The 24721-nt window shown below is 34.3% G+C and overlaps 3 protein-coding genes across 3 annotated transcripts; 1 reads left to right on the forward strand and 2 right to left on the reverse strand.

The window, feature by feature from the left end:
* The first annotated feature begins 2 nt into the window (after positions 1-2).
* On the forward strand, positions 3-3959 carry LOC142240336 (uncharacterized). The gene is made up of 5 exons (XM_075312040.1): positions 3-325; positions 393-537; positions 600-725; positions 791-940; positions 3671-3959. The coding sequence occupies exons 1-5, from the start codon at positions 207-209 to the stop codon at positions 3836-3838; spliced, it is 708 nt and encodes a 235-aa protein (XP_075168155.1). The 5' UTR covers positions 3-206; the 3' UTR covers positions 3839-3959.
* Positions 3921-6582, reverse strand: LOC142240338 (uncharacterized). The gene is made up of 2 exons (XM_075312042.1): positions 6443-6582; positions 3921-5569 (listed from the first exon to the last, which is right to left on the reverse strand). The coding sequence occupies exon 2, from the start codon at positions 5535-5537 to the stop codon at positions 4920-4922; it is 618 nt and encodes a 205-aa protein (XP_075168157.1). The 5' UTR covers positions 5538-5569; positions 6443-6582; the 3' UTR covers positions 3921-4919.
* Positions 6439-24721, reverse strand: Hdc (histidine decarboxylase). The gene is made up of 8 exons (XM_075312038.1): positions 24332-24721; positions 13862-14440; positions 13676-13785; positions 12032-12261; positions 11701-11969; positions 11389-11637; positions 6748-6890; positions 6439-6675 (listed from the first exon to the last, which is right to left on the reverse strand). Exons 1-8 carry the CDS (start codon positions 24357-24359, stop codon positions 6439-6441), a joined length of 1845 nt encoding a protein of 614 aa, XP_075168153.1. The 5' UTR covers positions 24360-24721.

The following is a 24721-nucleotide window of genomic DNA, read 5'->3' on the forward strand; positions in this document are numbered from 1 at the left end:
GACCAACTGACCGAATTTCACAATATTATGGAAATTTTTAATTTTTACGGATATATCGCATGTACAATATTTGTGACAAAAATGGATTGACACCAAACACCTGGCTTGAAACATATATTTCTAGGAAGCAATGGAAAATCCTCTACTTCGACATGAAGTTGAAATTTAAAATTTGTACACATTAGTAAATAAACAACAGCCCAAAAATGGAAAGGGCCAATCAACGATCTCGAGATATTAGAAAATATTTTATTTTTAAAACATATTTTTTATTTGTAATTTTGATCCTCCTAAGTGCTGCCGAGTGTATATCATTGAAAAAATTGTAAGCCTATTGTACCGACTGATGGACATTGCATTCATTGCTGTAACCAAAATTTCTATCGTTTCAGTGATTCTCTTTCAAAATTCATATTTGATCATGTCGAATTGGCAGTGACCTGTTTTTTTATGGCTCTGATGCTTTTGACCATATTTGTGTTTGTGGAAAATGTGCGTTTCGTTGCTCCCCTCAACTGGCTGCTAGCTCTGTTTATAGTAAGAAAAATCCAGATGAAATTGTGGTGCCACAACTTGGGTCATTTTGTTTTTGATTGCAGGTACAAGGCTTCATTTCGGGTGTTGCTAGAACTATAGCCTATATATCTTTGGAAGAGTTGTCGATTTGTTTTGCTTATGTAACAATCCTCATGACCGTTTGTATATTGTTTGCCTCTTGCCTATCGGTTTGTATATTGTCTTAGTGCAAGTCTTTCAATTAAAGGCATTATCCCCAGTTTCTTACCTATAGCATGACTTTACCTTGGATGTGATCATCATATTTGTCCTATCCTTCATATTTTTTATTGCTGCCGTTTATTTTGTGACTTTGTTTGCGGTGGCCAAGGTGGATTTTTCCTTTTACATCTTTAATGGATTGGTCACATTCATTGTGTGTATTGTAAGTAGCACTTCCCATATAGTTAGTTAAAAAGAAGATGAGAACTTGAGAAATACGGAAAAGGGCAATATCGGTTGGTGGTTCAATTCCTATTTTTTGAATATAAATCGTGCAACGAGACAAAAAATCCACTGTGTCATATTTCCCATTGAGAGTGAAAGAGATATCTGTGACATTAGCCATTCAAAAATAAATTTTTGGCATAAGAAAGCTGTCGCCGTAATGGCTGAGACGATTTCTCAATTCAGACTTTAAAGCAGTATTTAAAACTGGTCTAATTATTGGGTCGATTCCAAATGTGCTTGTCTCCATAATAACGCAACAACTCATGTTCGATTTGTGTCCGTGCCACTTAGTTAGGCACAAATAACAGTCGAATGAGACCAAATCGTCGCTCCGGAGACCAATGTAATAGCCCATACACATTAGGCCCAAAATCTACTAAAAGTAGATTTGAAATCCCTTTTTTAGAAGGCAAATGATATTTGAAATCTGGGTAAAGTGGATTTCGGAAGTATAATGTTGTGAATGAGGTATAAAATTTTCTAAATGCGATTAGCAAACGTCGTTCGCTATTTTAGCAGATTTTCCTGCTGTGCCTATTTACAAATTTCTTTGCGTGTAGCCCTTTAAATGAAATATTCATTATACCCTGCGCCACACTGTGGAACAGGGTATTATAAGTTAGTACATATGTTTGTAACACCCAGAAGGAGACGAGATAGACACATGGTGTCTTTGGCAATAATGCTCAAGGTGGGTCCCTGAGTCGATATAACCATGTCCGTCTGTCCGTCCGTCTGTCTGTGAACACATTTTTGTGATCAAAGTCTAGGTCGCAATTTAAGTCCAATCGCCTTCAAATTTGGCACATGTTCCTAATTTGGGTCAGAATAAAACCCTATTGATTTTGGAAGAAATCGGTTCAGATTTAGATATAGCTCCCATATATATCGTTCGCCCGATTTACACTCATATGACCACAGTGGCCAATCTTTTACTCCGATTTAATTGAAATTTTGCACAGGGAGTAGAATTAGCATTGTTGCTATGCGTGCCAAATTTGGTTCAAATCGGTTCAGATTTAAATATAGCTCCCATATATATGTTTTTCTGATTTCGACAAAAATGGTCAAAATACCAACATTTTCCTTGTTAAATCGCCACTGCTTAGTGGAAAAGTTGTAAAAATGACTCTAATTTTCCTAAACTTCTAATACATATATATCGAGCGATAAATCATAAATAAACTTTTGCGAAGTTTCCTTAAAATTGCTTCAGATTTAAATGTTTCCCATATATATACCCTGCGCCACACTGTGGAACAGGGTATAAATTGTGTTCCACCCTAGTGCATTAGCCAACTTAAATTTAGAGTATATAGATTTTGTAAAAGTCTATCAAATTCTGTCCAAATCGAGTGATATTTAAATGTATTTAACCTTTATAAATAGCACCCAATACATTTGACGGATGTGATATGGTATCGAAAATTTAGTTCTACAAAGTGGTGCAAGGTATAATATAGTCGGCCCCGCCCGACTTTAGACTTTCCTTACTTGTTTAAATGAAATGCAGTCGAAAACAAATAACGAAAATCTAAAGTCGGGGCCCAACATAATATGCCCTTCGCCACTTGGTAGACCAACAGAGCTGTTCCAATTCAAATCCGTTTCAGATTTTCAGAATTTCTACGAAAACGCCTCTATGTCAAAGAAGAGTGCTGTACTACTGTGAATCCATAAAGTCCTTCTGGAATTTCTGTACAAATGCATAAACTTTTTATACCCTATAGCACAGTAGTTGTGATGGGTATAAAAATATTGTAAATATGTAAGATTAATTGGTCACAGCAGAAAAATCTGCTAAAACAGCAAAATGTTTATTCAAGCACGATACGTGTGGTAGCCACTCACGCACATTCACGAAATGAAAACGAGTACTCACGCACGAACTACTTTTAATGACTCGCGCTCACGCACGATTCACGTGACTCACAACAAACTCACGAGACTCACGATATTTTTCAACCGGGAATCAGCAAAGGTAACAAAATTCACGAATAGAATATATGTAGTTCGACAGCTAAATTAATTTCAGTTAACATACGAGTAAGAATTAAATCTTAATTTTTTCGTGAGCGTGATTTTGCAGAAATTTTATTCACGCACATTCACGAACCGATTTTATTTCTCACGCACGACACAATGGGACGCACGACACGTTTCAGTCCCATTCACGAGAGTTGTTTCACATTTCGTTCACGATTCACGTAATTCACGCGTGTCACGACAATTTTGTGTCACGCGCACACCCCTACTGCAGGTTGGGAGCCACCGTAGTGCAATGGTTAGCATGCCCGCCTTGCATACACAAGGTCGTGGGTTCGATTCCTGCTTCGACCGAACACCAAAAAGTTTTTCAGCGGTGGATTATCCCACCTCAGTAATGCTGGTGACATTTCTGAGGGTTTCGTTCGGACTCAGCTATAAAAAGGAGGTCCCTTGTCATTGAGCTTAACATGGAACCGGGCAGCACTCAGTGATAAGAGAGAAGTTCACCAATGTGGTATCACAATGGACTGAATAGTCTAAATGAGCCTGATACATCGGGCTGCCACCTAACCTACTGCAGGTTTTTTCTATGCATATAGGTTAATCTAAAGTATATCTCGATCGATTAATCACGCATTATTACCATTGTTCTTTGTTCATTTTTTATATTTTTTAGTTTATATTCTATCACACTCAAACTGTAAATGGCGGCCGGTATGCAGAACTACGTTTGGCCGATTATATACTGGCATCTATAATTTTATATTGCGATTTCACTGTACTCCTGCTACTGTCACTTTATTCTGTGCCCAAAGTGTGGAGTTGTCTGAAACAAGCATCGTAAACTTTTCTTTCAGCCACCTTCTGAAGGTAGGCGATGTTAATGTTTCCATACCGTTTGAATACCATTAAAATTGGACAATATGTATTTTGTTATGCCTTCATTTATTTAACATCATATATGTATATTATTTTCCTTTTTTGTAATTTTTAATAGAATAAATTTATGTTTTTTTTTTTTGAATATTACAATATTAGGAGAAAAAACGCATGCATTGATAAATGTGTACGTATGCTAATAAATATTTGTATGTGTATTTGCTAATCATTATAAACCCAATTTTGTTGTTGTTGTTGTTGTTGTTGTTGCTAGTACTAAGTGGTTGTTGTATGTATAAATATTGAGTATGCATGGATAAATGGCGAGTATTCGCTTAGTAACAAGTGAGTATTTCTAGACATTCATAAGTATGAGTATTTTGAGAGTAGTAATTAAGTACTCAAGTACATTTAGCATAGATTATATGGATAATATTAATAATATTAGTATGTATATCTTGTGGGCGATATGCATTGTTCTTTCTATTCAGTGTGACACGATCATATATAACAGCATGGATTAAATAAATAATATTTTTAGTATATAATTAAAATTGGATATTCTATTTAGTTTAGTTAATTTCTTATCCTTTGGCCTATTCTCATATATCTTTATTAGGTTTTATTCTGGAATCTATACGATTTCGATAAATGTGATTAAATTTCTTTTATTGCACATCGAAATATTTCATACCATTGTTTCACATTTCCTATTGCAAAGCTACATAGATATATAGCCTATGGACGGATGGTCCATTGTCGACATATATAAATATAGAGTACTTAAAGCAAAATGTTAACAACACTAAGAGTGAAAACTACATTCTAAGGAATACAATCAGACATCATTATCATTAAAAGGATTCTTTAACATTGAACATTTACGATTATACGAACAAGGATTTTGCGATGGAATTCGCTGAGACATTGACATGTACTCGGATTATGGTTTGCACTTACAAAGATAATTATTGCTAGCACAGCAGACTAGAATGTGTTGGGGGGAAGTACATCGTTAGGACAGCGGAGCTTTTGATCAGGTACGATCAAACTGATTCCAGGGAAGAATAACCAAGGGCTGATGAGGTTGAAGTGTCCTCCGATGATTCCTCAGAATCACTTGATGGCTGATTTTGTGAGCCTGAAGAATCAACCGAGTTGCATATGGTATCTGGTGGTTTGTGAAGACGATCACCGATAACACCGTCGTGGGCTGGATTTTCCTCAGGACTGTGGAAACTTACACATATTGACTGGTTAATGGCATTCTCCTCGGTTGGTGTTGGTGGGCAAAATACGGAATTAGTGAAGGTACTGTTGTTCTTCAAACTATCTTCGGTAAATAGAAATCTTTTGCCTGGATAAAGATGTTCGGTTGCACTTGTGGACGGTTGTGAGACAATGCCAGACGATGACGTAGATGAAAATGAATCACTGCCAACAGAAGATTTGTCCTTCTCGATTATGGTTGAAAGTTGAGGGGACTTGGATAAAAGCTGATAATGGGTAACCGGTGCACGGACACTATTCACCGATGTGGTTAATGTCGAGGGTCGTTGTCGTTGACCATGTTTTCGGCTGCCTCCACTTGATTCACTTTGGCGATGAATGGTGGCGACTGGTGATCTGTTTCGTTTGGCTCGCATGGGTTTCAGTTGAGGCATTGTCACCAAATCCCACCAGTTCGTCTCACAATCTATAGTGTAAAACCGTTTAAAAATTCCCAAAAATGTATTAATAAGCGGAGGATTGATTTAAACATCGAGATACCATATATTTGGATAGGTATTTTTAACAAAAGCAATGAAAGTGAGTTGTAAAAAGAGCGTCTAAGCGAAATCGATATCTAAAAGAGTAGCCTGGATTTCGATCAAAATTAAAAATCCATGGAGGTTGATACTCTCAATAATACTATTCAAAATTCGTACTAATTTAGCAAGTAAGCAAAGTCTAAAGTCGGGCGGGGCGGGGGTAAAGTACGTTTAGTCCGTCACGGCTTGGGTGTCAAGTACTAAAAGAAAACAAAGTTAATAGCGATTGTCTTTGAGCCTGTACCAAACTTTAGGGTGATCGAACTTAAACTGTGAGCTGTACTTTGCACACAAAAATACATGAACAGACGGACGGACATCGCTAAATCGACACAGAATTTAGTTCTAAGACGATGAGTAGACTAAACGATGGGTCTCAGACTGCTCGGTGTTACCAACAAATGCACAAACTTATTATACCGTATACAACGTGACGCAATTATTCTCTGGAGGACCATTTTCTTTTGGCTTCAATATATGAACTCTCTTTAGCATAAATGAAGTTCAACATCGATTGAATTTGTCATAAATTGGATGTCATTTGCATCATTATTGGCTTATATTTTCGAAAGAAACATTGGGGTGTTATCGAAATTTCCCAGATAGGCAGAAAGCTTTCCAGGTCATTGCATCCTGCAGCAAACATTTTGAAGTATTCTTTTTGACCTAGCAACATTTCGATTTCGGCTAAAACGTCCTTATTTAAATTTAGTATGAGAGTTATCAAGCTTACGTGTGAACATTGGCGATTACACTACCTGGGTTTCATACCTTCCTGGGTCTCTTCATCTTCGCGAATAGTTTCACGTTCTTTTACTTGCTGCTTCACGGTGGATGAAGTTTTGCCATAGCTATCCACAACTTTGTTATTGGTTGTTCTTGAGTCCATGGATGTTTGAACCACCACATCCATATGTGAATCTAATGAGAACTGTTTCCCTGACATCATAATACCTCGGACTCGTCGCCGCATCGAAGGTGATTCCTGATGCTGCAATTAATCCAAAAAAAACTCTTTGTGATTGAGTCACATCCTGCAACCTTGAAATGTGCTTATACATACCGCAATCCTTACACCGGCATATGTCTTGGCTAGAAATTCATCATTGAATATGGCGGCAAATGAGCCATTAACAATCTTCGGTGACAAGGGGGTATTTGAGAGCAGGAGACTACTACCAAATCCATCGGACTTCTCTTTGATATCTGAAAAGATAGAGAATATTTATGGGCATATATAAAATATTAGCAAAAAAATATATATTGAATTAATTTAGAATCAATCTGGGCATCCTCTACAATCAAACCAAACCATATTCAATATCGAGAGGAAGAAGACAAACGTATATTCAGCTCCAGAAGCTCTATACTCTTGGAAGGGACCTATTATAGGTTCAACAATTTTCAAAAAGGTACCAAAATAAGTTGGTACATACTTTATTGGAAGTATTGGAAGAATACATCAAAAATTGTTATTATTTTTTAAGAAATTTTCCACAGCCCAATGAAATTTTCCATTTTTAAGTATATCTCAAACATTTTATGAACTAAGCGTGGGTATAAAATTTAATGACCGTATAATATGAACTAATGCAGAAGAATATTTCCGTGACCATGGTCATTTTAACCATGAACTAATGCATGGTAATTTGAGTTTTTTTGTTTCAAATAGGATAAAAAAGAGTAGGAATTAATAAAATGGTACACTCAAAAAAAAAAGTTTACTTGGATCCAAAGATTTTGACTTCCTGTAGGGATTTTGGTATTGATTCCGAGCCAAAGATGCGGGTTCTTTAAAATAAGGAACTTTTTTGCGACCTATCTGACTTAAAATGTGGGATCTATAAAATCAAAATTAGGCGGCAGATCTCATTTATCTAATTTTCATTCTATTTTTCCGGTATATTAATAAAGCTATTCACGTACAAACAAATGCCAGTTTAAAAATCCAAATTATGACGGATACTTCGAAGTAAAAAATATTTTCTTAATTCCAAAAAAACTTTAAACCAAAGATGCTAAATCCTCAAAATGTGTCTTGACCTATATTTGAAGCGTTTTTATGTTAAATCTAAAGATTCAATATTTCAATTAATTTAAGGACGATTTCCTTAAATCAAAAACGTGTTTCTTTACTTTAAGGAAAATTTACCTTCGTTTAAAGACATGCAACGTTAACGAAGGGACGCAAATTTTCAAAATGTGTGTCCTAAATTTAATGAAACAAAATTTTGAAGTGAAGCTTATAAACTTTCTTTTAATTCAAATTTCATTATTTTAAAGAAATTTGTCCTTAATATTGTGTAAATTGCGCATTCTAAAATTGAAGTTGCGTAATCTTTGATATCACCTAAATATTTTTTTCAGTGTACAAATTATTTAAATTTTGTCGAAAAAAATGCCAAATTCATCCTAGAATTTTTGAAAATATTTGAAGTCAAATGTTTCAAACAAGCCTTAGAATGCATTAACAATCATAAAAAATTACAAAAATTATTGATTAGGCAGAATATCACAATTTTTTTTTAATCCAAAACACTTAATTCAGATCACACCTTAAGTAGTGATGCAAATTTAGTGCAACGGCTGTTGTAATAGTGGACATCCGTGTTAAATTTATCGCTTCTGCGCCCATTTTTCACCACTTCGGGATCTGTATAAGTAAGTTTTGCATATGTTTGTAAATCTGCGGGATGTATACGCTTTTTTCGATACAAATCTTATAAAACATGTAAAAATCAGTACATTGCCACTGATATTTATATACTGTCAAATACGCAGTGTTTGTCTGTTGATGTATTCATCAAATCGCATTTGTTCTTCGATTTGCTTTAATCCACTCATAATCGCTCACTGACTTGATGTATCGAAGTCCATTCCATTCACTTCGATAAAAGTGACTCATGTCAATTTCTAAGCGATTGACCTGCACTTTGCACTTTGACTACAACAATGCAGGAACTGATAAAACCTTCAGATTTGTATGGAAAGTGGGTGTGGTTTTTCTTCACCTCACAATGTTTTTTTCAAAAAAATGTATTTATTTTTGAAATCCTTTCATACCAAATTTAATGATCTTCAATAGATAGTTCAATAATATATATACATAAGTTCAATATGAACTAAAGCAGGAGAAAAATTTCGTACGGTTCCCAATAAAGGGTGATACAGTCAAAATTTGGTCAATATAAACTTTACGTATTTCTTTCAATTTTTTCATTTAAAAACCCTGAACACCCCTTATTTTGAAGGTGTGTGTGTGTAGAATGTTGCTCCTATTTTGATTTTGGAATTCACTCTTCAGTTGTCAAAATGCCGTCCAAGCAAGAAGAGCAGCGTATCAAAATTTTGCTCGCGCATCGCGAAAATCCGAGCTACTCGCACGCAAAGCTGGCAAAATCGCTAAAAGTTGCCAAATCAACCGTTACAAATGTAATTAAAGTGTTTGGGGAACGTTTGTCGACAGACAGGAAGTCTGGATCGGGGGGAAATCGAAAACAGGAAGCAGCTGAGACGACAAAGAGAGTTGCCGGTAGTTTCAAGCGAAACCCTAACCTCTCTCTCCGAGATGCCGCAAATAAGCTGGGTGTATCGTCTACAACCGTGCATCGAGCCAAAAAACGAGCCGGACTATCGACTTACAAGAAGGTAGTGACTCCAAATCGCGATGATAAACAAAATACGACGGCCAAAGCGCGATCCCGGAGACTGTACACGACGATGCTGACGAAATTTGACTGCGTGGTAATGGACGACGAAACCTACGTCAAAGCCGACTACAAGCAGCTTCCGGGACAGGAGTTTTATACGGCAAAAGGAAGGGGAAAGGTAGCACATATTTTCAAGCACATAAAACTGTCAAAGTTCGCAAAGAAATATCTGGTTTGGCAAGCCATCTGTACCTGTGGCTTGAAAAGCAGCATTTTATAGCTTCCGGGACTGTCAACCAAGAAATTTACGTGAAAGAGTGTTTCCTGAAGAAACACGGTTGTTCCGTACTGTTTTGGCCGGATTTGGCATCTTGCCATTACGGTAAAAAGGCCATGGAGTGGTACGCCGCCAACAATGTGCATGTGGTTCCCAAGGACAAGAACCCTCCCAACACGCCAGAGCTCCGCCCAATTGAGAATTATGGGCTATTGTCAAGCGGAACCTAAAGAAGACCAAAAAACTGCTAAGGACGAGCAGCAGTTCAAGGCAAACTGGCTTTCTGCGACGAAGAAGGTGGACAAGGTGGCTGTACAAAATCTGATGGCAGGTGTCAAGCGTGAGGCCCGGCAATTCGGATTTGGAAAAGCGAAAGCCTAACTGAATATTTTTCCTGAATTTTATACTAATTGAACTTGAAAAAGAAATTTAAATTGATTTTTTAAATAAACGATTTCACCGATTTACACGCGTTTTCCCTTGACCAAATTTTGACCGTATCACCCTTTAATAGTAAGAATGAACTACTTTCCTGGTTTTAACAACGTTTTGTGGAAATCTCAAAATGTGGAGTACAATTTAGTTCAATTTTCGCACGAGCTAGTTCATTCTTCCTATAAAACAGTTACTTACAGTAACTTTTTTTGATGTACAACTTTCCACCAGTGGGTTCACTATTTATTGGGATCACGCTGTTTTAGTATTACCATTTTGAGATGCGCATCATAGATGATCAATGCATTTTGAAAACTATTCTCCAAATCTCAAACTATTAAACCTCATAAAGGTTGAAAAAGATAAAGTTAGAAGTCATAAAGCTTTAATTTATCAATGTGTCTATACTGCGCCAGTATGTTGTTACGAGTATTATATTTACTACTCACAACTATCACCTGAGACAATTTTTATGGTCTAATAGGATTTACTATAGATATAGCAAACTATCAGTCACATTGGTTTTGATTTATTTATAGCGGTGATTGGAAAGCATCAGACCTATGTAAAATCAAACAGAAAATAGTACACTAAAATTTTCATTTGTCTTACTCTTTGTTTGATTGACAAGATAAAGGCAATATACGTCAGTTATAGAGAATGAAGCAGATCCTTTTGAGCAAGAATTTTGGAAAATTATGAAATTAAAGGTTCAAAATTTTGGCCGAATATACAACAATTATCAGAAAATTTTTCAAATATTTTTGATTAATTGGCGTCTAAATTCGAGTTGAGAAGATTCGACATATTTGGCGATGGCGTGGGCTGGTAAAAAATACTTCATCCTCTGATCAGTATATAATTGCAGTGATAACTTATTTTCGCAATTATTTTGGAGTTAATAAATAATGTACCATTGCCCATAATTTAATATAAATCTGTATTGAAATTTGAAATCAAACTGTATAACGAATTTTTTCATCACAATGGGTTATTGTGAATCCAAACTAGCTCAGTTTTGAAATAAATGAGAGATTTGTACTTTGCCAAATATTGAAATAATGAAGATAATGAGACTTGGTCAGAGCCTACATTTTTGTTTGTTGGTTTGTTATAAACTAAAGTAATTGGGTATTTTGTTTATTTCGTCGATTGATAACTTATATATGAGAACATTTGTTGCAAATGTATTCCACTGATATTGTTGAACTAAGACTAGTTGTACGACAGCTATCACTTATCTAGGGGATTTGGAATTTGGGAAAGCGCAAATATCACGAGGACAATCCCTTTAGTGTTTCAGCCATCCAAGGTGTGGGAGCACAATTCATGGGGTTTATACCTTTCAGATAGACTCTATTCGAAATGCTGATATTAATTTCGCCTAGGATTTCGGTGGCTGCATTCTTGATCTCTGTCCAGTCCTTAATGATGTCATCGACTGTGGTGTGTGTAGAGGTAACGGTGAATCGGATGACATATTTTCCTTTTAGGGATGAGGGAATACAATGAATATTGCCGCGATGATTGAGACATTTCAGAAGACGTTCGGTGATTTCATTGTCACCCTTCACACGGAACACTACCAGACCTATTTGGGTTTGGAAAATAGATTAAAGATCTAATTATTTGTTTAAAAACAAAACAAACTTACCTAAATGTCTTTTGGCTGGTATTTCAAAGCGATGATCGGCCGCAACTAAAGCTTCAAATTTCTGTGCCAGCCTTACACTTTCGCGTATATGCCGCTGTAGCCCCTTGATTCCATACGAACGCAGGACAAACCAAATTTTCAAGGAACGAAAGCGTCTACTCAGTGGTATTTGCCAGTGCATGAAGTCAACAGCTACTCCAGAATTTTCATGTTGCAAATAGAGTGGTTCCACATTGAACGTGCGATGTACAGCGGCGCTATCTTTAACCCTAAACGGTAGTACCACAATGCATTAGTGAGTTTTGTCATTTACACATGGCTCCACACTTACCACAGGGCCGTGGCATCGAAATGTATCATTAGCCATTTGGAAGGATTGAATGCAATAGAATCGGCTTTCTCAATGCCTTTGAGCCAAGTACGAAATTCTGGGCATATGAATGCACTGCCGGCATAGGCAGCATCCACGTGCAGCCATAAATTGAAATCGCGACAAACGGTACCAATTTCCTCCAAATTATCAAAAGCACAAGCTCCAGTTGTGCCCAAAGTGGCGCAGACCTACAAGGATAAGAAAATAAAGCACGCATACATATAACACCCATTCACACACACACAAATTTTTATTAGATTGATGTAAGAGAGCATGCCATTGGCCAATCTTTTATATTTTGTCCCTAATCGGCTTTCACTTGTTGCTACACAAAACCCTTGAGCTCTAGTCAGACTACCCTCAGCTATGTTGTAAAGGATTTCCCAAATGAATTCTAAAGGCCTTTGGGCATCATATTTCAATATAATCGCAGCTGTTGGCAATGCCAGAATATTTTGTAATAATCACTTCAACACTCCACGCTTAATTGCTGCAAACATAAAATCGTACCCATGTTGGGTTTACCACAAAGCTAATAGGAATCATCCTTTTGTCTTAATTATTACTAGACAGGTATCAAATGGTCGGCCGTCTATCAAGACAATACCATCGCAGTTATGGATTTGTCGATGTATCACCTATCCAGAGAGGTTTGTTTGAGCAGCATACACGGACACCAATTATTTTTATGTGAAAGAAAAAAAATTCAAAACTTATTGAGCCGTTACATTGATGCTATTAAATTAATTAAAAGAAAATCGATTTTGGAAAGACAACCCGATTTTTTGTAGAAAATATAAAGAGGGACTTGTAAATACTGGCGGTTGGTAATGGGTTAAAATATTTAGAATTCAGATAGCTTCTCTTAATTGAAAAAATTTAGCAGTTAGGTTTCTAACTTGCATATGAGAAAATTGCATGGCAGGTATTCCTTAGAGCAATTCGTTAGCTGCAGTAATGGAGCTTGATGAAAACCAGGGGTTAGGTGGTGAACTTCTTATTGTCAATAAGTGTTATCTAATTTTATGTTAAGTGTAATTTAAATTTGAGGTGCCTAATTTATAGTCGAGGGAAAACCCCTTACCCCAAAACACATTTTGCTTCAAGCATATATATTTTCAGGATTGGTCCAAACAAAATATTGTTTGTATTGTTCAAACATATGATGTTTCACCTTACGGCATACAATGGTAGTAAAAAATTTTAATGAATTTTTTTTTGTGTGGATATATTTTTAAGGCGCCAATTGCATTTTTTAAGAAATAATTCTCTTTTAGATGTAAGTTTTGCGTATTTAATTCTAGGAAACAAAGCTTTTATCTTTATATGCCTTCAGAGTCCTTTAAATCATGTTAACGACAACTTAAATTCGGACTCGACTACAAGTAGAAATTTTTTCAGAATTATTAAGGCCAAGTTCACCTTAATGATACGCAATTTTAGGTCGAATCACTTAAGTATAAGGACAAAACGACTTCGTTGAAAAGTTTATCGGCTTTTGGACAAGGAAAAAACTTTATATCAGAGTAAGGCATCTTCTATGCTAAGCAAAATTCGGATTCGTATTTTAAGGACATGAAATCTCATACATTTGTAACTTACCCAGAAAGGTACTAGACCCTGACGTATATCATCTTCAATTGCTTCACGTAAAGGTTGTCCATTCATTGATAGGTTCTGATCGGCTTCAATGTATCGCATTCGAACAAGACCTATTTTTTTTTTTTGTAAAATGATACAACAAATATCATTGCTGCTGTGGATTCCACTGATTTGCGTTATACGTACCTATTAAGGCTGCTTTCTCCACACTCGAATGGGCCTGATCTGAACAATAGGCCACAAGGCGGGCATTTATTTCAGCATCTTGATATCCAGGACATTTCTCGTGAAACCGTTGTATCGCCCTGGTTCTGCCGGCCAAGAGACACACCAGTGTGGACTCACTGGCTGTTGTCTGAACGACACCACCACCCCGACTGGAACTGTGTAAGTTAAGGAAATCATCTGGCAAGCCAATCATTTTACCCAACCAATTCATAACAATTATCTCCAGTTCAGTACAAGCTGGAGAACTTGCCCATGTAAAGCCTATGCAATTGATCGCATCAGCTAGCATATCACCCAGGAGAGAAGGAAATGAATTTAAAGCTGGAAAATAGGCATGCATGTGGGGGCTTTGCCAATGTGTGATGCCGGGCATTATAACTCGTTCAACATCTTCGAAAATATTTGGCCAATCTTCGCCTTCAACGGGGGCCGAATCTGGTAAAAGATTTTTCATATATCCCGGTTTAACGTCAGGCAAAACTCTGCGATCTCGTATGTTTTCCAAATAATCGGCGATATAGTCCACCATTTCCTTCCCTAAAAAACAATACACTTCAAAGTTTTTTTTCTAAGAACATTTTTTAAGTGTGTACACAGAAAACTATTTTACAAAATTTTTTCCAATTAAAGTCTTAATTGAGCCTTAAAAAATATTCTATTAAAAGATTAATTAAAAATTTAATTGAATCAAATTTTGTTAATTGAAATACATTTTTTAAATTGATCAATTAATTTTTTAATAGACTTTCAATTATTTTTTAATTGATACTATCATTTCTGTGATTGAAGACATTTCAATTAAAAACAAGTAAGGAAAGTCTAAAGTCGGGCGGGGCCGACTATATTATACCCTGCACCACTTTGTAGATCTAAATTTTCGATACCATATCACATCCGTCAAATGTGTTGGGGTTTTTCCCAAATACATACATTTAAATATCACTCGATCTGGACAGAATTTGATAGACTTCTACAAAATCTATAGACTCAAAATTTAAGTCGGCTAATGCACTAGGGTGGAACACAATGTTAGTAAAAAATATGGGAATCATTTAAATTTGAAGCAATTTTAAGGAAACTTCGCAAAAGTTTATTTATGATTTATCGCTCGATATATATGTATTAAAAGTTTAGGAAAATTAGAGTCATTTTTACAACTTTTCGACTAAGCAGTGGCGATTTAACAAGGAAAATGTTGGTATTTTGTCGAAATCAGAAAAACATATATATGGGAGACTATATCTAACTCTGAACCGATTTCAATCAAATTTGGCACACATGACTGTATTACTAATTGTACTCCTAGTACAAAATTTCAACCAAATTGGGCCAAAACTCTGGCTTCAGGGGCCATATAAGTCCATATCGGGCGAAAAATATATATGGAAGCTATATCTAAATCTGAACCGATTTCAATCAAATTTTGCACACATGACTATACTACCAATTGTACTCCTTGTGCAAAATTTCAAGCTAATCGGTATAAAACTCTGGCTTCTGGGTCCATATAAATGCATATCGGGCGAAAGATATATATGGGAGCTATATCTAAATCTGAATCGATTTCAACCAAATTTGGCACGCATAGCTACAATGCTAAATCTACTCCCTGTGCAAAATTTCAACCAAATTGGGTCAAAACTCTGGCTTTTAGGACCATATTAATCCATATCGGGCGAAAGATATATATGGGAGCTATATCTAAATCTGAACCGATTTCAATCAAATTTTGCACACTTGACTATACGACTAAGTGTTATGTTTGTACAAAATTTTAAGCAAATCGGTATAAAACTCTGGCTGCTGGGTCCATATTAGTGCATATCGGGCGAAAGATATATATGGGAGCTATATCTAAATCTGAACCGATTTCTTCCAAAATCAATAGGGTTCTATTCTGACCCAAATAAGGAACATGTGCCAAATTTGAAGGCGATTGGACTTAAATTGCGACCTAGACTTTGATTACAAAAATGTGTTCACAGACAGACGGACATGGTTATATCGACTCAGGGACCCACCCTGAGCATTATTGCCAGACACCATGTGTCTATCTCGTCTCCTTCTGGGTGTTACAAACATATGCACTAACTTATAATACTCTGTTCCACAGTGTGGCGCAGGGTATAAAAATAACTGGATCAATTGATATCATGATTGAATCAGAAAAAAAATGTTTTGTGTGTAACATACAACGCTAAACTACACATTAGAAAAGAAACCGTAGTTTAACTTTGGCAAATTCATTAACATTTATTAGACACGATTACTTTTTTGTCTTGTGTAAGAAAATTTTTAAGAAAAAAATGGAGTTGGAATTTTTAAAAATGTCTTTAGCCCTTGCATTAGTGTCCCTCTCTGAAGTCTAACATGTGGGACTGTGGCAAATAGGATTTTTTTTTCCGGGAACGGGATCCCGGGAATTCCCGGGAAATTGCTATTTTTTCGCTCCCGCTTTCCCGGGAATGAAGTGCGGGAATTCCCGGGAAATTTTCTTTACAATATTTTATGTATAATAGAGGGTTTTATATGGCAAATGACAGTCGAAATCTATTTGAAGTGGATTTTGGAAGTGTAATGTGAATAACTATGGTACCAAGTCGTAGTAGTTGCCTTGTGCAACATACATAGTCGTGGGTTCTAATCCAGAATCCAACGGGCTCCCAATTGTTAAAAAGAAGTTTGCACTTCCTAATTTATGAATGTCATACTTCTCCAATTAATGAATTATTGATAGAAACGAGCTCGAGCTCTCTGTAAACCGACATTCCGATAGACTGGTAGACTGAGTAAACCTTTAAAAACAACGGGACATTTTACCTTATGTAACTCACGTTGGCAATTGCATAATTTCAAAATTTCATAATTATTGCAAGGATGTTTTTTTATGAAATAAGAAAATTCCAACCTTTTTTTCTAATTTCAAATTTATTCCTTATACACATTAAGCTTGAAATCTATTAAAATTGGGGTTTAAATCATACGACAACTGAAATCTAGTTAAAGTGTATTTTGGAAGTGTAATGTGAATGTCGTATTACATGGTAGTGTTTCCCTTTTGTGAATATTGGCTGCACATGTGCATTTATTGACCAGTTTAACGATGGTGAAATCGAAATAAGTTTCTTTCATTTCCAAACAGTTTTTTAGTGTTACAAAAAATCCCACTATATTAATAGTGTTCTTTCGAAAACTATACTGAAAGAGACTGCCTTAACCATTGTCAAAATGTTTTGTATAAAAAAATATTTCGTAGTTTAGTATGATATATGGCTGATATAAGAGAACAACATAATATATATTGTTAGTTATCCAGAGAGCGCGTTATAACCGTAGCTTTAGGCGATTTCTAATTTATTCAAATGTCTAAATGTATTCCACATCAAAGCAGGTTTCCCTTTGACCGGGATCCCGGGAAATTCGAAAAAAAAAATCCCGCTTTCCCGGGAATGCAAAAAGTCCGGGAAAAAGAAAACCCTAGTGGCAAATTACAACATTTTCAGAATGTAGTTGAAATGCTAGACACATACATTCAAAAGATTGTGACTATAGCAGATAGGCTTTAAACGTTAATATTATATAACAAAGAATTTTTATTTATTTATTAACAATCTTGTTTGTACTACTTCTACACCCAGAAAAAAGTGCCTTCGAAACTAAAGGAAAAAATGTTCATCAATATAGTTTATCCATTTTATTTCCATTAAGGTAAATTTTTGTGAAAAATAATAAAATTTACTCGTTTCAGTAAAAAAATCCTAAACTGTAAGCAGTTAGGAATAGTTCATTAACTAGAATAAGGCATGGAATTTTACTCATACTATTTTCTTCGCTGGGTATAAGAATTTACTACTGAAAAAGAAAATTTTATTCGCCGATAACAAAGCATTCGTAAAAATAAACAAAAACCGAACTAAAACCAAGTTTCCTCAAAATTAGTAAAATTTCTTATAAAATGATAATTGCGACTTCCTTTATAATAGAAAGTTTTTCATACATACGAACAACACTTGGCATAGAAAAATATTTTAGTTCATTCGTACTAAGAAGTATGCAATCCTTTCAAAACTTAAGGAAACACACTTGTTAGAATATAGGAAATTTTTTCTATTGTCTACCTGTAATCGATACCTGTCATCGTAATCGATGTGTTTGCGCGTGGGTGTAATCGATATATTTGCGCGTCTGTTGTTTTTTTAGTTGGAATCGCGTTGTTTCGGAGAGATTGTTAAAAAATAATATGGTAAAATAATATAATAAATAACAAATAAAATATATAAAATATTTGTTATTTTAAATTAGTGAGAAAAATTTTCGTTTTTTTTTAAATAAATCTATCAATGTTCGTGATAGTGTATAAAGAAAGAAAACACCAGCAGAATAACAACCCTTTCATTTGTCTTCATTTTGGAATCTTCAATTATCAGGTAATATTCAGTGACGCTAACCTTTTGCAACAAAAATGTTTTATGATTTTTTATATTTGTAGGTATTGAAATTGTAAAAGGAGGACAAAATCGTTAGGCAGCAACTTATTAAAAGTGAAAAGTACAAGAAGAAGAAAAAGTGCGTTTTACAGTTGATAATATCACACGGAAATTGGAAATAGTGGAATAATAAACTAATATTTCAAAGAGATTCGATGCTGTTGATTCTTAATAAATATATTCAATATATTAATAAAACATGTCTTTTATTGAAGATAAAATTGCTTATAGAAATAAATAAAATTGTATTTAAAAACGAAGGTAAGCAGTTCTAATTATGAAGTAAAAGTTTTACCACAAATGTGTAAGATTTGTCGAAATGAATGAAAAAATTTCAATAAAATCATTCCATATATGAATTCAAATTAGTTAAATTTTTTCATTCTGTAGTATAGTGGTATATAAATATAGGAAAATGTTAACTAATATATGGAATGCATTATTCCTAATTTCTACGAAAATCACATCGTTCAAACAAATAAAAATGTCTTTGGCGCTATACGAAGTTCAACTTTCTTCACAATGAGTTCATTTTAACTTAAAGAAGGGGTCACTTTTTTCTGGGTGTACTACTAAATTAGGACATGAAGCCAAAAACCAACATTTTCAGAATATAGTTAAAATGGCTGGGAAAGCTAGACACATACACTGAAAAGGCTTTGAACGTTAAGTTTAAATACTAAAAAATATTTATTTATTATTTTGTTCATTTGTTTTGTCAGTAGCACAGACTGTAAAAACAAAGTTTAGATATCAACAACTTTTTATTTATGTTCTGTTTTATTTGTTTGTTTTGTCAATAGTGGAGACAATAATCACAAGGTCTTAATACAAAATAATTTCTATATTTAACGAAATACGCAAAAAGCAATCTTAAGTCAAACTTTAAAACAGATTTTTCCCAAATGTATTCTACGGCATATTAAATAACTTACTTTCAGTATTACAAAAACAACAATGTCAGAAGCCATTTTGCCATTTTGATTGTCAATCAAATTAAAAATTATTCAACAAGTCGCAAATGTAAAGAAAGGGAAACTACAACCCAGCAAACAAAAAATTGGAAGTTCTTCCAGAGGCATAACTTTAAAAGCACTTCCAGAAGATGCACTCCCAATGATGTTCTTTATTTTAACTACCCAGGAAGTTCTTTTAATTCAATTTTTTATAATATGGTTTTTTCATACTTTTAATGGGTAATTTTAACTTTTTTTGTTTGAAATAGACAGAATTCATAAAATGGTACAAATCATTTAAATTTTGTCGAAAAAAAAAATGCTAAATGCAATCTGAAAAAATTGTGAATTTTTGAAAATAAATATTTGAGGTCAAACGTTTCCGACAAGCGTTAGAATCCATTAAAAATTATAAAAACTATTTATTTGACAAAATATCACAGAATTTTTTAATTTACAACCAAAACATTGAATTCGGATCACACCTAAAGAAGTGATGCAAATTCAGTACAACGGCTATTGAAATGGAGGACTTCCTTCCTATGACAAGCCCATGTTAAATTCATCGCTTCTGCGTTAATTTTGCACCACTTCCGGATCCAAAAAGAACATTTTCATTACTTTTTTGGCGACGATTTTTTTGCTGGGAACATTATCAATATTTGCTTGAGAAAATATGTAACGACTCCTCATATCAATAATTCAATCATTTAAAGCAAGTTCAACATTTCCAAATTTTATCTGTATAAAATAATTTTATTTTCGAATTTTTAGTTTTATTTGTCAAAGCTGTCAGCTAATCACAACTTCCTCCCACACTAAAACAAAAAGTTTATTACTTTCTAGCCAAATATGCGGCTTCCTTAAAATAAAGGCATTTTTTAGGGAACTATTTAACTTTAAATCTAGGATCAATAAAGTAAAAATCATACAGATACAGATCTCATTTATCGAATTTTCATTCTTTGTTTTTGCGATATATTAATAAAACAATTCACATACAAATAAATGTCACTTTAAAAATTCAAATTATAACAGTTGAAGTATCTGTAATAATGTAATAAGTGGTTTCTTAAATCGAAAAAAAAATTAACCAAAGATGCAAAATCTTCAACATAAATCTTAGCCAATATTTGAAGCGTTTTTATCTTAAATCTAAGATTCCATATATCTATGAATTTAAAAACGATTTCTTAAATGTAATAAAAATGTTTTTCTTTACTTTAAGGAACATACTACTTTAACGGATAGATGCAAATTTACAAAGATTCGTATCCTAAATCAAAAAAAAAAAATAAATAAAAACATTTTAAACAACGATTATAAACTTTTTTTAATTAAAATTTCATTATTTTAATGGAATTTGTCCTAAATGTTGTGTAAATTGCATCTCTTAAAATTTGGGCTGCATAATCTTTCATATTAGGTCATTATTTTGTCAGTGTAAGGGGTTAAAGCTACAATGTGTGCGTTTTGTTAATATATGTACCTTACACTAATAGAAAAAATTGCGTTTCACAATCGTGAACGGACGTTGTCAAAATGAAACGGAAACGTTCACAAAAAATCAAAACGGAATGTTCACGATTTCGTCCACGGGCGTTCACGATTTCATGAACGGCATTCGTTTTTCTTTGGTCATGAAATGTCTTAAAATAATCGTTAGACGTTGTTATGTCAACTCCGCCGTTGGTGCAATGTGCTAAGGCGACTGTTAACGTCTATCGTGCAGGCAACACAGGTTCGAGTCACGGTAGGGGAAATCTTTTTTTAATTTTGTTTATAAATTCGTAACAATTACGTTTTCAGATCATGAACGCTGGTTGTTGTTTTGAAAACTTATGGTGTCATTTTTACGTTGTCAGATTGTCCCCATCTGTTCTCAGTTTGACAACACATGTGTGTTGATTCACTTTCATGAACGGATCGTTTCAAAATGACCACGCCGTTCATGATTTTTTCTATGGGTGTAGAAAGAAAAAAATCAATTCGAGTAAATGGGACGAACACGGAGTATTTAATACAAGCATGTTTTATCATAGTTTGAAGGAATACTGCACGGTATTTGGTAAAGGGAGATGGCAAACCCATAAGATCCCTCTAGTTACGCCAATGGCATTAACAAAATATATTTTAATATAAACAAATGAACTTCTGCCGAAACCGAACAAATTGTAATCACCCGATAGCATGAAAATACCTACCCAAAATATGCTTTGATTAAGTCGAGAAATTGGTTTGAATACGGGTATTACTGGTTTGTACGTTTGTTTTGTCAGTAGCACAGACAGAAATTAGTAGAATGCGCAATCAATATCCCGTCCTAGGTCAGGGTCTCATCGACCTTACCCAAGGCATACGCGTTTGGATACGATAAATTCAAGAATGCCAATCAATCCAACCGATGTAACTAATAACGAATAAATGCTATCGGGTTTATCCTTATCTTTGGAACCAGAATAACTTCATAAAAACCAGTTTCCTACCATGTTTACTAAATCTATAGTAAATTTAAAAAATATCTCTATCAATTAACGTCAAAAAACAAATCCGGAAATGTGAGCATTCGGAATCAATTGAATAACGCCAACAAAAAATGCAAATATAGTTTATGGATTAATAGTTTATGGATTAGTTTCAATTTTTGGATTTTAAATCACCCAGATAATCCAATCCGTACTACCATATGAGGGTGAGTTGTCAACTGATAAGACCTTTACGGTCTGGTAACAGAAGTTTGGCGGTAATGGGATTTTCAACTAAAATAATATATTAACAACTACATAAAAATTTGTGGTAGTGGATCCACTCTTGGACATTTTTAGAAATTCTAAAAAAGGATTTCTTTTGCTAGGTAATAATACCTCAGACATTAGGCTACTAAAAGTGAATTTGAAATACCTTTTTTATAATGTAAATGACCGCCGAATTGTACCCAGCAAAAAATTTGGAAGTTCTTCTAAAAGCACTACTTTAAAACCACTTCCAAAAATGTCCTCCAAAATATGTTTTTTATTTTATAAAAAGGAAATTCTTTTAATTCGATTTTTTATAACTCGCTTTTTGTCATTTTTTAATGGGAATTTTTAACTTTTTTGTTTCAAATAGGTTAAGAACAGAGAAGAATTAATAAAGTGATACAAATTACTCATTCGAAAAAATGCAAAATACATGCAAGCACAAATTGCTGAATTTCTGAAAATTTTTGAAGTCAAAAGTTTCAGACAAGCGTTAGAAGCCCATGTTAAATTCATCGCTTCTGCGCCAATTTTGCACCATTTATGGACCCAAAAAGAACATTTTCATTCCTTTTCTTGCTGGGTAGTTCAAGTGGAGTTTGGAAGTTTAGTGTGAATACGGTAAAGAAAGTAAATATATTTTTACATTCTTTTACTTTTTTCGCAACAAACTTGATTTGGTAGAACCAAAATTCCTGGTAAATCGTGACCTTGGTGGATATTATCAATGAGACATTTGAAGCCTACTTAAAACTATTTTTCAAGAGCCCACATTATGATAGTTCGTTTTCTTAATACTTTACATCCAAAACATTGAATTCGGATCACACCCAATGAAGTGAATCAAATTCAGTGCAACGGCTATTGAAATGGAGGACTTCTGTCATATGGCAAGCCCATGTTAAATTCATCGCTTCTGCGTCAATTTTGCACCACTTCCGGATCCAAAAAGAAGATTTTCATTACTATTTTTGGCGACACTTTTTTTGCTGGGTTGTTAATAATTTGTTATATTGTATCATACCATTTTTTCTTGAAAAGTAAATATTTTTTATTTTAATTTTGATATAATGAAAGTGTCGTTTTTTTGACGTTAAAAAACATCCTGATAATGCCAATATATTTTGATATCATCCCTTAATAAAACACTAGTTTAGCGTGCAAAGAAATTCCCATATATTCATAATTTTGGTCCTAAGAAAAAAAAAACGAAGTCTCTACTGACTTGCTGTGGTCCATACTGGCCCATTTTTAATTATAAATTGATATTTGATTAATGATTTTAAGTTATATTTTGTAAGTCCCGTCTGCTAATAGCTGTGTAAATAAATAAAATTATTTTTTTTAGGGAAAGTATAAATCCGCATTAACTAGAAAGTACCCTACCAAAGCACTGTGCTAGAATGTAACATATGTATTTGAATGCCGGGTAAAATATGAAAAGAACTTTATTTGAAAAAAAAAGATCATACTACCATACTCAAAAGAAAAAATAATTTCTTTTCTGACAAACGAAATTTTATACCAAAGGTAGTGTCCTGGGCTGGTCAATAATTTGTCTTGTTAACCGACTTGCGTTTTTTCAATATTTATGAGACTCACGCTTCTAGATTTTAATATAATTAATTTTTTTTTAAATAAAATTTCAAAACAAAAACTGCTACACTACACCATTTGTCGTCCTAGATGTCTAGCATTTTCTCGAAGGATTTATACACTGCAACCAAGAAATATTTAAGCTCTCATGGGACATGGACGCTGTTGCGGATATTTGGTCCCATCACATACATTTGTTCATACTTTGTTTTTTTTTTCCTCGCCAAGGCTTACAGTCCATCATTGTTTGCTGTGTGCGTGTGTGTGTGTGTGAACTTTAGGCTAATAGGCTTTATTATATTTTATGTCTGTTGGGAGAAAATTGAATGTCAAATTGACTAAGGCAACAACAAATAAACAGACCATTCCATTCCAACTGCAATTTATTCCTAGATAAATTATCCGATGAAAAATCATAGGATTTATTCAACGCAAATTGGAATGTCAGTCGATATTTGCGCTCCCCCTTCCTCCTCTTGTGGTCTGTCGAGCCATAAACGTTTATGCCAACAGACAGTTTTGTGTAATAAAGTCCATCTTATTTCCATGGAATCCGATATTGTTTTGTTGAAAACTGTCCCAGAGTTTTCCATATATGTGGAAATTCTTTCAAGACGAAGCGGAACAACAACACAAAAAGTTTTCACTTACCCCTTTGACGATATTCCTTTACATCCATGATTGCCTTTGGTTTAATCCTTTTCGGCCGTTAAAAGTCAGTGGGTGACTGATTCAGTTGTTTTCTTGCAATCTTCTAACGATGTCAATTAGGCTAATTTTTTTTATTATTTTTATATCCACAGTGATTTAGATGAAAAAAAAAACAAAAGAAATATTGGCTGTTTAGTATCCGTATTGGAATGGTGTTATTTTAGATCACAAGGTTTTCTTTGCTCTTGGCTGCTGGATTTGGGGATTAGGTTTTATTATTAATTTTTTTTTCGTTTTCTGTGTCTGATGATTATTGCCTCTAACTGCCAATGTGAATCGGAAATCCAACTAAACCTTCCAAACAGACCTCTGTCACTGCGTGAAATAGCG

The sequence above is a fragment of the Haematobia irritans genome, chromosome 5 (assembly GCF_050003625.1).
Source record: "Haematobia irritans isolate KBUSLIRL chromosome 5, ASM5000362v1, whole genome shotgun sequence".
Lineage (NCBI taxonomy): Eukaryota > Metazoa > Arthropoda > Insecta > Diptera > Muscidae > Haematobia > Haematobia irritans.